At 36.6% G+C, this 17765-nt stretch overlaps 1 protein-coding gene across 6 annotated transcripts in view; it reads left to right on the top strand.

The window, feature by feature from the left end:
* SEC16A (SEC16 homolog A, endoplasmic reticulum export factor) overlaps positions 1-17765 on the top strand; it is a 64409-nt gene that overhangs the window by 33139 nt on the left and 13505 nt on the right. For all 6 annotated transcript variants that reach the window (XM_074210707.1, XM_074210709.1, XM_074210706.1 and 3 more), the window contains 8 exons: positions 4575-4656; positions 4822-4939; positions 5137-5248; positions 5522-5627; positions 7074-7214; positions 8106-8219; positions 8507-8699; positions 16971-17237. In XM_074210707.1, coding sequence (XP_074066808.1) covers positions 4575-4656; positions 4822-4939; positions 5137-5248; positions 5522-5627; positions 7074-7214; positions 8106-8219; positions 8507-8699; positions 16971-17237 — 1133 coding nt within the window. The remainder of the gene's footprint in view (positions 1-4574; positions 4657-4821; positions 4940-5136; positions 5249-5521; positions 5628-7073; positions 7215-8105; positions 8220-8506; positions 8700-16970; positions 17238-17765) is intronic.

The following is a 17765-nucleotide window of genomic DNA, read 5'->3' as shown; positions in this document are numbered from 1 at the left end:
CTGGAGTTACACTGCCCTTTCAGGTTGTTGTTGCATCATTTATTTTGGGACCCTTTCAGTTAATTTTTGCAGAAAAAGCTTTAGTGGATTACTTAATTTCTCCTCAGGGTCCATACTTAGCACATCAAAATGCAATTTTTTGCTTCAGACCATTTCTAATCCAGACCCTTCATTCTTCTTCACTTTTCATACTATTCATTCTAGTCAACTGCCAAGACTTTTGATTCCTCATAACATCTCTCATATCTGTTGTCTTTTTTCCATTTCTGTGCTAGTCCAGGTCTCTGTTACGTAATACCTATGCTCTTGTTAGTATTGAATCAAATAGGATAAAAGATTTGAGACAGAAAGACTATTCTTTCAAATCTATTCTCCTCTCTGATTTGTCATCCACACATCTACTAATGAGATTTTTCTAAAGGACAGGTCTGATGATACCGTCATTAAGATAAAATTCAGACAACTTCAGCATTTAAAGCCCTTTACAATCTAATTAATTAAAAAAAATTGTCCCCCAGCAACGTGCAAAAATAAGTTTCAGCATTTACTTCCAAAACTTTGAGTTCTAAATTCTCTCCCTCCCTTCCTCCCACTCACTCCCCCATTGAGAAAGCAAGTTACTTGATATAGATTAAAACATGTAGCCATGAAAAATATTACTACAATAGTCATGTTGTAAAAGTAAATATACCCTCCCCCCCAAAAAAAAGAGAAATCTCTAGAAAAATAAAGGGGAAAAAAAGTATTTTTCAGTTTGGATTAAGACACAATCAGCTCTGTCTTTGGGATGGATAGCATTTTTTATCATAAATTCTTCAGAGATCTTTTGGATCACACCATTGCTGAGAAAAGGTAGGTCATTCTCAGCTGATCATCCTGCAATATTGCTATTACTTTGTATAAGATACATTTTTCATTGCATCTACTTGTGTAAGTTTTTTACTAAGAGCATCCTGTTCATCATTTTCCATAACAGAACAGCATTTCATCTTAATCCTATATATCACCTCAATCTCAACCTTTTCTTCCTGTATTTCATCTCTTAAGGAATATAGACTTAGTGGCACTGTTAGGCCAAAGGTCAGGCATGATTTTATTGCCCTTTGGGGATAGTTTCAAATTGTTCTACAAATTGTTGAATCATTTTACAACTCCTCCAACAGTGCATCAGTGTCTCAATTTTCCTCCATCCTTTCCAACATTTGTCATTTTCTCCTTCTGTTCTATTAGCCAATCCCGTTAGGTATAAGATAGTGCCTCAGAATTGTTCTAATCTGCATTTTTCTTATCAATTGTGAAGTACCTTTTATTAAAAAAAAATATAAATAGATTGCATTGACAACCTCATCTGAAAACTTTTCATATCTTGATCATTTATCATTTTGGGAAATGACTTATTTTTTATGTATGTCTGAGAAATGAAGTTTTTTTCAGAGAAAGTTGTTTCAATATTTTTTTGCCACAGTTGCTATTGCTTTCTGTATTTCCTTCGATCTTATTTCCCCAACCCCCATTTATTCTATTCTCTCTCTCCTTTTACCCTATCCCTCAAAATTGTTATTGTATCTTGAGTACCCTCTCCCATGATCTTCCCTTTGTTCTATCACCTACTCCCCTCCCCTTATCCTACCCCTTCTCCTTTCTCCTATTCCCTTTTCTCTCCTATTTTCCTCTAGGATAAGATAATTGCCTACCCAATTGATTGTGTTATTTCTTCTCGGAACTACTTCTTTTGAGAATAAGGTTCATTCATTGCCCCTCACCTTTCCCCTCTTCCACTGTATTGCAAAAGCTTTTATTTTTCCTTCTTTTGTGTGAAATAACTTACCCCATTCTACCTCTCTTTCCCTTTCTCCCAATATATTCCTTTCTCTTCATTAACTTCATTTTTATAATGTTACTCATATTCAGCTCCCTCCTATGCCTTGTCTATAGATGCTCCTCCTAACTGCCCTAATGTATGAGAAGGTTCATATGAGTTAATCAATATTATCTAACTATGCAGGAATATAAGTAGTTCAACATCACTAAATCCCTTATGATTTACCTTTCCAGTTTACCTTTTTTATGCTTCACTTGAGTCTTATATTTGTATATCAAATTTTCTGTTCAGCTCTGGTCATTTCATCAGGAAAATCTGAAAGTCCCCTATTTCATTGAATGTTCATCTTTTCCCCTGAAAGAGAATGTTCAGTTTTGCTGGGTAGTTGAATTTTGGTTGTAATCCAAGCTTTCTTACCTTCTATATTATATTCTAAGCCCTACATGCCCTCATTGTAGAAGCTGCTAAACTTGTATTATCCTGACTGTAGCTCAATGATTTTTTTCTTTCTAGCTGCTTGTAATATTTTCTCCTTGACTTGGGAGTTCTAAAATTTCGTTTTTATTTTGGAAGATGATGGTTGGATTCCTTCACTTTCTGTTTTACCCTCTGCTTCTGAGATATCAGGGCAGTTTTACTGGAGAATTGCTTGAAAAATAATGTCTAGGGATTTTTGGTCATGACTTTCAGGTGGTTCAATAATTTTTAAATTCTCTTCTGAATCTGTTTTTCAGGTCAGTTGTTTTTCCAGTGAGAAATTTCATATTTTCTTCTAGTTTTTCATTTTTTTGATTTTGTGTTATTGCTTCTTCATTTCTCATAAAGTCATCAGCTTCCCTTAGCTCCATCTACATTTCTTCAGAGAGCTTTTATATCTCCTTTTCCATTTGGCCAATTCAGCTTTTTAAGACATTTTTCTTCTCATTGGCCTTTTGGACTGCTTTTTCTTATTTGACTCAAATTAGTTTTCAATATGTCATTTTCTTCAGTTTTTTTTGTATCTCTTTCACCAAGCTGCTGACTTGGTTTTTATGATTTTTCCACATCACTCAATTTTTCTTCTGTTTCCCTTACTTTATTTTCAAAATCTTTTTTGAGCCCTTCCATAGCCTGAGATCAATTCATATTTTTCTTGGAGGCTAATGGATGCAGAAGTTTTGATTTTGCTGTCTTCTTCTGAGTGTATATTTTGATCCTCCATAGGACCAAAGTAATTGTCTATGGTCAAATTTTTTTCCTTCTGTTGTTTGCTCATTTTCCCAGCCAATGTTTTGATTTTAGCTGTTTGTTAAGTTGGGTCTCTGCTCTCAGGGTGGAGGACACATCGTGCAAAGCTTTTGAGCCTTTTAGTAGCTGTTTTCAGAGTTACCCCTCAGGGACCTACAAATTCTCAATTCCCCCAGGGTCTTATGAAAGACTGACTGCTCTCTTGGCCTGTGCTCTGGTCTGTGGGTGACTACAAACATTCCTTTCTGTCCTGTAATGGTGAGGGGAGACCCTGCTCTGCTGCAGGCCATAAGCTCTGTGGTGCTTCTGCTTCTTTTCTGAGATGGGGAGGTCCTAGACTGCAACCTGGATCTGAGTATGGGCAAAGCAGTAGAGTCCTATCTTAGGGAAAGCAAAGAGACCTCTGCAATCTCCCCAGACTTCCTTATCATCCATTGGGTGAGTACTTTGGAAGCATCTGCTGACCCCAGATCTGCTTCTGGTCCCCAGGGACGGGATCTGCGCTGAGGCTTGCACTGGATTGGGTTCTGGTGTCAATTCTGTTGTGGCAGAAATTTCCTGCTGACCTTCCAAGTTTTCTTTGGAAATCCCTGGGCTGAGAGGTCTGAAAACCACTCCTGCCATCACAGATCCAGTTGCCCCACAATCTGTTTCTGGATAGCTGGAGCCTTTGCTTGAGCAATCCTGGGTTGCACTGAGGACCTTTCAAATCCTGGTGCAGCAAACTTTTACCATAGATCTTTCAAGTTGTCTTGGATTGGAAATTGTTTCACTCAGTCTTTTTGTGGGTTCTACCACTTTAGAATTTGGTTACAGTCATTATTTAAAGATATTTGGAGGGGCGGCTAGGTGGCGTAGTGGATATAAAGCACCGGCCTTGGAGTCAGGAGTACCTGGGTTCAAATCCGGTCTCAGACACTTAATAATTACCTAGCTGTGTGGTCTTGGGCAAGCCACTTAACCCCATTTGCCCTGCAAAAACCTAAAAAAAAAAAACAAACAAAAAGATATTTGGAGTGATTTGGAGGAGAGCTCGCGGGAGTCCCTGCCTTTATTCCACTATCCTGGCTTACTCCTCCCCCAGACTACCTTTTCAGGCTAATTACATATTGTTCCCTTTCTACTGTGTTCTAACCCAGTTGGTTTACTTGTTATTTCCTCTTGTATAACATTCTCTCTCACCTCATGCCTTTGTGTAGTTTGACACCCCCCCCCACCCTTTCCTGTAATGTACCCCATCATCTACTTTTCTTTAAAATGAGACCTTTCCTGATTTCTACTCATCTATGTGTCCTCTTGAAATTACCTTGAATATACTTTCTATTTACTTTCATGTCTACTTGATTTCCTACTAGAATGCAAATCCTTTTGATTAAGAACAGTTTTGTTTTTGTATTTCTAGTCCCTGGCTGCCTAGTATTAGTACCTGGCATGGAATAGGCACTGAATAGGTACTTGCTAGTTGACTGTTATTTTACAGAAACCGAACTTGTATTGAATCCTTTTGATTTTTATGTTATTACAGGTTTGCCAACAGCCTTCCAATTAATGATCCCTTACAAACTGTTTACCAACTCATGTCTGGAAGAATGCCTGCTGCATCCACAGTAAGACCTGAACCTTCAGAAGAGGGTTTCTTTCCATTAGGAATTACTCATGGATTCATATTTTGCTGACCTAGATTGCTTTATTACAATTGCTAATACTATTGTTTATATAATTTAAAACTGCATTCCTTTCTCATGCATTACAATTATTTCTTCTGTTTTTAGTGTTGTGGAGATGAGAAATGGGGAGATTGGAGGCCTCATCTTGCTATGGTTTTGTCCAACTTGAGTAATAATATGGATGTAGAGTCAAGGACAATTGCCACCATGGGTGATACTCTTGGTATGTTAGTTACTGAAGTTAAAAATATAGCATTTGTCTAATGTGAGCAGACTGTTTCAAATTTACTAAATATTACCAAAAATATTTAGGATAATGTCTCTTTTGTTTTTATAGATTATAGGAACCATGTAACTTTTTCTTCTTTTCAAAAGGGAATCAATAATAGCTATCTGAAGATTTCTTTTCTGTTTCTTTAGCTTCTAAAGGTCTCTTAGATGCTGCACACTTTTGCTACCTGATGGCCCAGATTGGATTTGGTGTCTACACTAAGAAAACTACAAAACTTGTACTAATTGGATCGAATCATAGGTAAGAAAGAAAATGGTCATACTGTTTCTATACTTCTTTATAAATTTCAAAAGGCAGTTTCTGGATATTTTTTACTTGACAAAACTCTAGTAAAACCATAACCATTTTTTCATCAAATGACTTTGATATGTGTTCCAGTAAACAAAGACTTCCCTATATATATATAGTAAAGTTCAGGTGAGTTTATCTTAGGCATATATTTGAATTACATACTATTGTTATCAGAAATACTTAACATTTTTCTAATTAATGTAATTATCCTCCTCTTAATAGTTTGCCATTTTTAAAATTTGCAACCAATGAAGCTATTCACAGAACAGAAGCCTATGAATATGCCCAATCACTGGGAACCCAGCCATGCTTCTTGCCTAATTTCCAGGTGAGAATTGATGATGAATTTTGAAGTTATAATTTATGAATTTGAGTAGTCAAACTTGGGAAATTTTTTTATGCTTAGTCTTTGTTAAAAAACAATCTTTTCCAGAAAATTTTAGACATGAAATAATAAAAATCAATCAACAAGCATTGTATTAAACTTTGCCAGTCACTGTGCTAGGTTCTTGCTAGTCCAAAGACAAAAATGAAATTATCTGTCTTCCAGGAGCTTATGTTTTATAGTGAGAGATATCATGAGCATGTATCAGTATGTCTATATTTTTTGGGGTTTTTTGCAAGGCACATGGGATTAAGTGGCTTGCCCAAGGCCACACAGCTAGGTAATTAAGTGTCTGAGGCCAGATTTGAACTCAGGTACTCCTGACTCCAGGGCCAGTGCTCTATCCACTGTGCCACCTAGCTGCCTCTATATGTCCATATTTTTAATAAAATGTACAATATCTCCAAAATCTTTTAAGCTTTAATGTTTAAATAGTTTAAAATTGCACTAATATTAAAATTGTGGAGACTGCACTAAGACTATTTGGTACCCTATAGAAGGTAAATTTTTTGGTGTGGAAATACTAGTCACTGTAGGAATTCAATAAAGGTCTCATTGAAGATGGTATTTGAATTGAATTTTGAAGGAAAATTAGGGATTCTGAGAGGGAGAAGGGAGTACATAACTACATTGAAAAGATGGAGATGAATGACATAGACTTGTCCTTTGAGGAAAATTATTTTGCCTACTGAGTAGAGGGTAGATTGTCAGCATGAGAAATGTAAGCCAAGGGTAGGAGACAGAAAATAATCCTGCAGAAATGTTTTCTCTTGTAAAACAGAAGCAATTTGCTTTAGGGATTTTAAAATTATTTGTAATTTGGTTTTTAAAGCTGTTTTAGTTCCTAAAATGTTTAGTTTCTCAAAGTTGGATCTGCTTATGAACCATGCCATGAAATTCCTTCATTCTGTCCCATCATAGTAAATGTTGCATCAGAGCTTAACTTTGGTGTTACTGCATTTAGGGGACACAATTTAAACCATAGCACAGGTATAATATAATGAGCTATGTCCCTACTCTTCTGGTTTGTTTCTAAATTGAAGGCTTATTTTCCTGAATCTCAGTCACTTTTAAGTGAGCTAGTAACCATCATCAGAATTCTAATATTCCCAAACTACAAGTTATTCTGGAGAAGAAACAAAAGCTAAAATTATTACTTGGGGTGGCAGTGAGGAAGTATATGCCATTGTATGATTTTGTATCAATATAGAGGGGAGGAATTTGGAAATGATTATGTTCAGTAGTGCCTGTGCTAAAGAATTAATATATCTGCTTGCACACTAATGTGCCAATTCAAATATGAGTTAATTTCTAGTGAAAACATGAACAATAGTGGTAACCAGATAGTAATTGAAAGACATACAATACATCCTTATTTGATTTCTTTAGGTATTCAAATTCATCTATGCTTGTCGACTGGCTGAAATGGGACTTGCTGCACAGGCCTTTCATTATTGTGAAGTCATTTCCAAAACTATTCTCAAACAGCCATGCCAGTATTCACCAGTCCTGATTAGCCAACTCATTCAGGTACTTGATATCTTTATTGAGGCTTCTTCAGGTTATCTGATTGCATAAAAATCATGATATGTTTAGAGAGATGAAATACTGATTCTTAAAAATTAAAATTTCTTTTAATAACTGGTTTATTTTGCAAACATAGGAATTACATGCATTTTTTTCACCAAATTATTTTAATGTTCATCTTTTAGTAAAGTGGTTCAGTTTAATGACTTGTGCTAATTCATACATTTATTGATGATCTTGGTTCATTGAAAATAGTTATGGCCTTTGTCAGCACATTAAAAACTTAATTTAGTGGGGTAAAATATTACATAACTTTTATATGAAATGTGGAACTTTAAAACTACCCAGTAGTTTCTTTGTTTATAAATGTGTTTACCTTTGTGATATTTTGAAGCTTAATTAAATATTTACTAGTAAATTATGTATAAACATGAATTTAAGTTGAACTTTTGAAATTAAGCAGGTGATTTTCTTGTGATATACATATTTGGTACAAGAATTTTTTTTTATCAATAGGAAAAAGTTGGGAGGGAGAAAAAAATAAATACTTTTTAATTAGTCAAATTTATAGGCCTATAAGGAAAGCAGTCTGGACCTGGGATTTCACTGGTGTAGAGAAGTCCCTGATGAGAAAAGAGTGATCAGAGGTTACTTGCCCCCAAGGTCATTGAGTTGATGTATTTAAGTGAAAACTTGGCTCTTTAAAAGATTTAGGTCTGGTTCTGTTTGTTGTGACATAAATTTTAAGTTTAAATGAATGAGACTTCTGAAAGATCTTTTGAATTCATGGAAAACTTCCAGTACTAGCAATGAAGATACATTTAATTTGGGTTTTTACTATTTTACTGGCAGATCTTATACTAGTAATAGACTTTATTTTTCATGGTTTTCTAGATAGCCTCCCAGTTACGACTCTTTGATCCTCAAATAAAAGAGAAACCAGAACAGGAATCATTTATTGAACCTACTTGGTTAATACAGCTTCAACAGCTGAAGAGACAAATTGAGGTATTCATTTTAATTATACAATAAATTGGTGATTTTATGTTTGAGAACACTTTTTCCTCATTTATTTACAGATTGCAAGATTTACATATTGAAAGTGTAATTGTTAAATCATTGTGAGAATTCCTAATTAACAAAAACAGACACTTCAGATTATTTGTACTTAGGTGAAGAAGAATTAATGAAAAGTGCCATTATTATTTTATGCTCGATTCATGTTGTTATAATGTATGTTATGCTTCCTGACATTTTTACTTTCTTGAAAAATGGCTGAACTATTTCTCTTCTAGGAGGGTGATGTAATTTGGAATCAGGACAGAACAACACCACATCAGTACCCAAGTACACCAAGCTCTGAACTGGAACAATATGATGGCACAGGACGTAGTCAAGAAATTGGTTCAGGAACCGACAATCCATTATTAGCAACACTGTTGCCTAATACAGAGCAATCTAACCAAAACATTCGCCTTATGCCTTCAGGTGAGCATTTTATATTCACTATTTGAGAAGCAAATATTTATCGTAGGAAGTTTATTTCATTTTGAAAATGAAAGCTTTGAATTTTTCAGATTTTTAAATGCCATAAAAACAATGGGATAACAGTCAGATAAGGGGGAAAGATGAACACAATTATTGTCATTTTGAATTATTGCTAAATATATTGTGGGGGTTTTTTTTAGGATTTTTTTTTTTTTTTTAGGTTTTTGCAATGGGGTTAAGTGGCTTGCCCAAGGCCACACCAGCTAGGTAATTATTAAGTGTCTGGAACTGGATTTGAACCCAGGTACTACTGACTCCAGAGCTGGTGCTTTATCCACTGCGCCACCTAGCCGCCCCTACTAAATATATTGTTTTTTGCTCGATGCCTTGCATTTGGTTATAATATAGAGTGCTATTCTTCATTACCTGTAAAGATGTAAACCTGTAAAGCAAAACATTCTTGTTTTTACTCTAGAATTAGCAATATGAAGTAGTTCTATGCTATATATTACTTTAATTTGAAAACTCCTGCCCTACCAATTTCGATGATTTTTCTTCTTGTTGCCTAACTACTAAATATCTAATTTAAAATCACTTATTTTAATTCAATAAAGATAAAGATAGGGTGGCTAGGTGGCGCAGTGGATAAAGCACCAGCCTTGGCGTCAGGAGTACCTGAGTTCAAATCCGGTCTCAGACACTTAATAATTACCTAGCTGTGTGCCCTGGGCAAGCCACTTAACCCTATTTGCCTTGCAAGAAAACCTAAAAAAAAAAAAGAAAGAAAAGAAAGAAAAAAGATAAAGATAATAGTTAGATATGTGGTATAGAACTTTGAATTACCAGATATTTGTTGCAAGGAAGATGAAAAGTAATTTACTTTAGTACAAATGTACATATCATGCTCCTATGACACTGTAGGAAGCAAAGATGATACAACTTATCTGCTGATTCAGTTGTAGTTTTAATGAAAATTATGTTGAAAAAATTTTAAATACATTAAATATATAGTTTCTTTTGATACTTTTACTCGTGGGTAGTCAGTACAGTTTTCACTTCTGAGTCATAGAAGGTTTTAGAGTTTGTTACTCGGGTAGCCATCTTGTTATTTCCTTTTACCAATCACTTTTTTTTAACATTTTCTTAATTTTATTTTTTAATTCTCATTTTGTACAAATGGGTTTTTTTACATTAATAAAATATTCTTGTTTAAGAGTAAACAAAATGCCCCTCCCCCCATGAATATAGACTTGCTTGGGTGATAAAGTAAAGGGAAGAGGAAAAAAAATTAAAAAAAGAATAATAGTAATAATTGTAGGTATGGCCAGGTGGTGCATTGGACGAAGCACCAGCCCTGGAGCCACGAGCATCCGAGCCCACATCCAGCCCCATAGACCCAACAGTCACCCAGCCGTGTGACATGCAAGCCACCCGATCCCCACTGCCCTGCAAAAACCTAAAAGAAGAAAAAAAAAGACCCAAAATAAAATAAAATAGTAATAATAGTAGGGGTGGCTGGGTGGCAGACAGAGCATTGGCCCTTGATTCAGGAGCACCCGGGTCCAAATCCGGCCTCAGGTACCCAACGATAACCCTGCTATGCGGCCCGAGGCAGGCCACCCAGCCCCATTTGCCCTGCACCCTCCCCCAAATGATAATAATAAAAAATGTGCTTGAGTCTTTGTTCCAACACCAACAACTCTGTCATGGGTGGATTGCATTCTTTATGGTAAGACCATCGCAAAAGTTACTTCCATATTTTTCCAACGTTGACATTGCTGATCGCAACTCTCTCCTTTCTTATTTCTCCACTAACATGTACTATATTTTCTCTCTCCTTTCACTCCGACTCTGCTGTAGGGTCGCTGAGTGGCGGAGCATACAGATCCCTGGTCCTGGGGCCAAGAAGCCCTGAGCCCCCATACCACGCCTTAGGCCCAGAATCCACCTGGCCCTATGGTCCTGGACAGGCCTTCCAATCCCAGCCCCTTGCAAGAAGTAAAAAAGAAAATGTGTTATATCTGACCACTCTCCCTCCATGGTCCATCCTCTCCTCCTTTATTCACATCCCCACCCCTTCCCCCTGCTCCCCTCTCCTTCTTACTCCAGATGTCTATACCCCATTGAGTATATATGCTGTTTCCTCTCCTAGCCATCTCTGATGAGAGCAAAGGTTCCCTCATTCCCCCTTGCCTCCCCCCTTCCATATCATTGCAATAGCTCATTGTAATAAAAAAAAATCTTATTATATGAAATATTTTGGACTATTCCCCCTCTCCTTTTTCTTTCTCCCATTACATTTCCCTTTTTTTCTATTGACTCCATTTTTACACCATATTTTATCTTCGAATTCAGCTTTCTCCTGTGCTTCAACTATAAAAGCTCCCTCTACCTGCTCTATTAACTGAGAAGGTTCATATGAGTATTATTAGTGTCATTTTTCTATGCAGGAATACATGCAGTTCATCATCATTAAGTCCCTCATATTTCCCCTCTCTTCCAATCTCCGTGCTTCACCTGAGTCTTGTATCTGAAGATCAAACCTTCTTTTCGGCTCTGGCCATTCCAAAAGGAACATTTGAAATTCCCCTGGTTCCTTGAAAGTCCATCTTTTTCCCTGGAAGAGGACATTCAGCCTTGCTGGGTAGTTCATTATTGGCTACATTCTAAGCTCTTTTGCCTCCCCGTATATTATATTCCAAGCCCTACGAGCTTCCAGTGTAGTTGCTGCTAAGTCCTGTGTGATCCTGACTGCAGCTCCATGATATTTGAACTGTGTCCTTCTGGCTGCTTGTAATATTTTCTCTTTGACTTGGGAGTTCTGGAATTTGGCTATAATATTCCTAGGGGTTGGTTTTTTGGGATCTCTTTCTCGGGGGGATCGGTGGATTCTCTCTATTTCTATTTTGCCCTCTAGAATATCAGGGCAATTTTCCTATAGTAATTCTTTGAAAATGATGTCAAGGCTCTTTTCCTGATCATGACTTTCAGGTATTGCAATAATTTTTAAATTATCTTTCCTAAGTCTGTTTTCCATATCTGTTGTTTTTTCAATGAGATGTTTCACATTTTCTTCTAATTTTTCATTTTTTTGGTTTTGAAGTATTGATTCCTGATTTCTGGTAAATTCATCAATCTCCCTGAATTCTATTCTTTGTCTGAAGGATTTATTCTCCTCAGAGAGTTTTCTTATCTCTTTTTCCATCTGGCCAATTTTGCTTTTTAAAGCATTCTTCTCCTCAATAACTTTTTGAATTGTTTTATCCATTTGACCTAAGCTGGTTTTTAGCATGCTATTTTCTTCAGCATTTTTTTGGATTTCCTTGACTAAGCTGCTGACTTCATTTTCATGTTTTTCCTTCATCTCTCTCCTTTCTTTTCCCAGTTTTTCTTCCAACTCCCTCATTTGATTTTCAAAGTCTTTTTTGAGCTCTGTCATAGCCTGAACCCAATCTCTGTTTTTCTTGGAGTCTTTAGATGCAGGAGCTTGTGCTTCCTTATCTTCAGACTGAGTATTTTGATCCTTCTTGGACTCATCTGCAAAATATTTCTCAGTGGTCTTCCTCTTATTTCTCTGCTTGCTCATTTTCCCAGCCTAAGCCTGTTTTTTGGGGGTGCTTCCTGAGCTTTTGGGACACTCCCACAAGGGTCTCAGTGTGTGAGGCTCTGTCCTCCCTCCTGGTCTGTGAATGACCATAAGTGCCCCCCTCTGCCACGGGGCTGAGGTGGGGGGGTGGTCCTGCTGTTCTATTGGGGGGGCCTAGACTTCGATCAGGATCTGAATGTGGTCAGAGCCCCAGAGTCCAGCTGCAGAGGCAGAGGACAGAGCTCTGCAGTCTCTCTTCACTCCCCTCCCTCTGCTCAATGGGCTCATGCCCTGGGGGCTCCTGCTTACCGGCTCTGCCTGCTTCTGTTTCCAGATCTGGGCTGCAGAAGGACCAGGCTGCTCACTGTGTGCCCTGAGGGCTGGGTTCCAGTGCTCGCTCTGGCAGAGGTCCCCAGCTGTTCCCCCACCTTGTGCCAGGTGCTCCCCGGGGTGCAGCTCAGGAGACTCCCCGGCTGCTGTGAGCCGGGGCTCCCAGCACCCTGGGGCTTCCTCTGGGAGGCTGAAGTTCTTTCCCTCTGGCAGGCTACCCCTCTGGTGGGCCGCCCCTCTGGCCCCGGGGAGCAGAGCCTTTCTTTTCTTTTCCAGGTTACCTTGAGTAGGAGAATTGCCTCAATGGGTCCCTTTGTGGGTTCTGTCTCTCGAAAGTTTAGTTAGAGTCCTTAGTTTCATGTTTTATCAGAGAGCTTCTAAGACTCGATCCCTTCTTGTCGCCATCTTGGCTCCACCACCAATCACTTTTTTAAATCAGAATCTTTTTGGATAACTTTTCTGCTCATTTTTTCTATCTTATTCATTCATTTCTTCCAAAAAGTGAACATTGGTTATACATTTTGTGTGATGCACTGTGAGAATCTTTAGAGGAGATAAATAAAATAAGCCCTCTTTTTATATTATGATTTTCTTAACATTATCAGTTTTGCTAGTTCATTGAGGTTTCAGTAGTTATCTCCAAAGCTTGATATTTTAATGAGGCAGTTCTATATCTACATTTTTTGCTTTATTTTAAATTTTCCATATTTTTATTGTCTTGTAGGTTTTTTTAATTATCTCTTTTTTATGTTTGTTTGGAGGATCCTGTTTCCCATTTATCCTATTGCTTTGACGTGTTGGATTTGTCTTCATTTTTTCTTTAATTTTCCCGTTTCCTTGTGTATGATTTTTCTTTTCTTTATTTTTCCCTTAAGTTCATGTTTCTTATGCCTTTTATTCATTCTTTTTCATTTTGGCATAGATCAAATATCTCATGTTAAAATTTTATTTTAACTTAGCAACAAAAAACAATTAAATAAACAGAAAAAGGATAACAGAATGCCTCAAACTCTCTAACCTATAACAAATCTGAACAGAAGAAATTATTAAGTAATAAGCCTTAAAAGCTTAAATGTCTCCTTCCTAGCCTTCAGTGAAATTACTTTACCTTTCAGTTTTCCTTTTTTTTTAAAATAAAGTTGTAGTTAATGTGTGTTTGTGTGTGTGTGTGTGTGTGTGTGTGTGTGTGTATCTATATATACATGCACACATATATTCATATATAGTTGTAGTTCAGGTATCTTTGGATAGGTTTTAATCCTCCTAATTTTTAAAATATTTGTTTTAATCAGCTAAAATCTACCTTCTGACCCTCCCACTCCAGTTCCCACTTACACCCTACCCCCACAGTTAAAAATGTGAGTTGAAACAAAATCCATTACAATCATAAATAGTTCACCCAAACAGTTTTCTACATTGGCCATTCATCTCAATTTGTATTATGAGTTCTCCACCCTCTTCTTCAGGAGATGAGTTATCAATTCTCTGTAATTCTGGTTAGTCGTTATACTGATGAGTATGGTATATATTCTATATATATATATTCCATTTCATATATATCCATTCCTAATTCATGGACTCCCTCAGATTCCTATTCTTTGCCACTGCAAATAGTTATACTTTTAGACCTTTAGCCTTTGAATTTGTTTTGCTTAAAATTAATTCCTCCCTTAAATCTATCCTCCTTTTAATTTGCTCTCATTGCCATCTTCCTTCTCTTTCTCACCTATTTAGTGAAATAGATTTTGGTCTTCAGGTTTGTGTGTGTTTGCACTGTAAATGCAGGCGCTCATTCTTTGACCTATTCACCTGAGAATGAGGTTCAACTTCTTCCTATTTCTCTAGATGTCTACTTGTTTACTCTGATTATTTGAAAAAAAATTTTCCCCAAGTTTCCTTTTCTTTCTACTTTGCTTCCCCACCTTAGTTTGCCTCCCACTCCACCTCACTCATTGTATTTCTCTTTCTCTCTTTGTCCATTCTTAAGATTATGAAGACCTAATAGAACAATTCCTAAATCTTGTTTAATAGAAATCTGTGAACCCTGATGATAGGGTTCACAGGGGATTCTTATCTCCCATATTTGGATGTATAGATTTTATCTTTGTTTAGTCCTCTATCATTGTTTCTTTCTTCACACCTTTTTATGTTTCTTTTTACTTCTGTGTTTTAAACTTCAAGGTTCCTCCACAACTCTGGTCTTTCCATTAGGAATGTTTGGAAATTTTCTATTTCATTAAAAGTCCATTTTTTTATCCTGTAACTTTATTCTCAGTTTTTCTGGGTAGATTATTTTTGATTATAAGCCCATATCCTTTGCCTGTTGTGGATAATCCTATTCCACGTTCTCTGTTGCATTTTATAGTGATGTCCTCTAAACTGTGTGATCCAGATTGTAGCTCTTGTCTATGCTAACCTGGACAGACAAAGCAACTACTGTGACTTTTTCTGGATTTTTCTGTCAAGATTGAATCTGATTCATTTTATAGTTCAGTTTGAGGGAATTAGAGTTGGGAGCTTGGATGCATTTTTTCCTTGTATTTCACCTTGTTCTCTGCCTCCCATCTCCCCCATCATTCCTCCCAATAGGCTTTCCTTTCTTTTCTCATGTAGTTCATATTTTTTTGTTATAGTATAATATTTTATTATATTTATTTTTGTCTGGATCTGTGATGATTTTGTTTTAGGGCAAACTTAAGTTGAAACATCCCTGTGAGCCTTATGTTGACTTTGAAAAACTACAAATGAACATTATCTATGTTGTATTACATTTTCACTTATTTTGTTAAACATTTTTCAATCACTTTTTTTTTTTTTTTTTTTTTTTTAGATTTTTCAAGGCAATGGGGTTAAGTGGCTTGCCCAAGGCCACACGGCTAGGTAATTATTAAGTGTCTGAGGTCAGATTTGAATCCAGGTACTCCTGACTGCAGGGCTGGTGCTCTATTCACTGCGCCACCTAGCCGCCCCTCAATTACATCTTAATCTGGTAGTAGCTATCAATTTGATGCCTTTGGGGTAGGGAAGATTAATTATTTTTTAAATATTTTATTAATTTTATAATTATATACTATAGTAGTTTCTGCCTATCATTTTTTATAAGGTTTTGAATTTTACAGTTTTCCCCCATCCTCCTTTCCCTCCCCATCCCCCCACAGAAGGCAGTCTGATAATCTTTTCATTGTTTTCATGCTATTCATTGATCGAAATTGAATGTGTTGAGAGAGAAATCATATCCTTGAGGAGAAAATAAAATATTAGAGATACCAAAATTATGTTGTACATAAGACATTTTTTAAAAATTGAAGACTTTGTTCTTTGTTTAAACTCCACAGTTCTTTTTCTGGATACAGGTGGTATTCTCCACCACAGGTACTCCAGAATTGTTAGGCAAGATTTATTGAGGAGACTGTCTTTCCACTTAATAGCTTGAAAGATGCCTAGGGCATGAAGAGGTCAGTGCCAGGCCAGTGTCTGAAAATTTTATCATTTTTTTTTAACTCAGCTAATTCCTGCTTTTCCATTTTTCACTTTTGAAAGAAAATCATTCTTCCTTTTTTTCTTTTCAGATCTTACCATTCTGCTTTTTAAACTATGTTCTTTTTTATTTTTTAAGCAACTAATATCAATAACTAACCTATAATAATCAAAATAATGTCTATATTATTATATTATCATAGGGATATGGTAGAAAAAATGACTGTGCTGGGTATTAGAAACATGACCATCTAACTCTGTATCTTCCATTTACCTGCTTTGCAACTTTGGCAAAATGACTTCCCTTTTCTGGGTATATTTCTTTCATTTCTTACTTTTATTTTTAAATTTATTTTCAACTACATGCACAGATAGTTTTCAGCATTAATTTTTTGTAAGGTTTTGAGTTCCATATTTTTCTCCTTCTTTGCCTTTCTTCTGCCCTTTCCTTGACAGCAAGTAATCTAAGTTTTACATGTACAATTGGGTTAAATATATTTTCATATTAATCATGTTGTAAAAGAAGAATTAGAACAAAGAGGGAAAAAATTTGGGTTTTTTTTTTTCAAGGCAATGGGGTTAAGTGGCTTGCCCAAGGCCACACAGCTAGGTAATTATTAAGTGTCTGAGGCCAGATTTGAATTCAGGTACTCCTGACTCCAGGGTGTGCTCTATCCACTGTGCCACCTAGCCACCCCCACTGCGCTACCTAGCTGCCCCTGTGCCACCCAGCCGCCCCTGGGTATATTTCTTAACTATTAAATGAGGAGAGTCTGAGAAGATGATCTACAAAACATCTTTATATTCTTTGATTCTGTGATAATTGTATTAAGTTCAAAGTTCTACTTTCCTGTTTGTTTTTCTTCTTTATTGTATAGCTCCTCAGACCATCCTTGAAAATTCAGGAACTATGCCTGCTTCCTTCCAACAAGAAAAACCTGACAATGTACCATTCTATCCAGTGCCTCCTGGACCTATTGGGCATGCCTCTATATATGGACCACCAGTTTCTGTACCTGGGTTTTCAGATCAGTATGGTCCTGAGCATGCAGCTGTGTATCCAGGGCCCAGTGTAACACCAAGTGGGCAATCTCTCCAAGTGACAGATCAGCCACCAGAAGATTCTAGGAGTCAGCAGGACACAGGTTGGTCCACACAAGCATCTCCTGTTGAACTTAATGGGTTCAGTTTTCTGTTTAAATGAAATGACATGAAAATTTAGCTGATCACTTAAAATTACTTGAGATTTAAACATTGGATACTTTAGTATTTCTCAAGAAATTTGTGATTTCATGAGTATGGAGATTTTCTCCACTCAATTGCAAGCTGTATATTCATGAACCTAATATCCCAACCCTTCCATACCTCAGTAGAGCGAAGCGTCCTGATGATTTGCTGTAGTCAAAAAACAGATTTATCATTTGATGTCTAAACATCCAGGGATGAATGTTTCCAAATTAGCCAGTGCTTAAGATGATGAGCCATCCTTGAGTTTGGGAAGCCTTTCTAACTAGCATTCTAGGAATTGTCCACTTTTATGTTCTTCAGTCTTAATCTTCAAGAACTCAGGATCAACTCTGCCCTGAAAAGGTATCAGAATAGTGTTCTTAAGTAAAGTTTAAATCATACTGCAGAATATAAATAATAGTTAACATTTCTATGAAAGTAACCTT

The sequence above is a fragment of the Macrotis lagotis genome, chromosome 1, assembly GCF_037893015.1.
Source record: "Macrotis lagotis isolate mMagLag1 chromosome 1, bilby.v1.9.chrom.fasta, whole genome shotgun sequence".
Taxonomy (NCBI): domain Eukaryota; kingdom Metazoa; phylum Chordata; class Mammalia; order Peramelemorphia; family Peramelidae; genus Macrotis; species Macrotis lagotis.
This window is presented reverse-complemented; position numbering and strand designations above follow the sequence as displayed.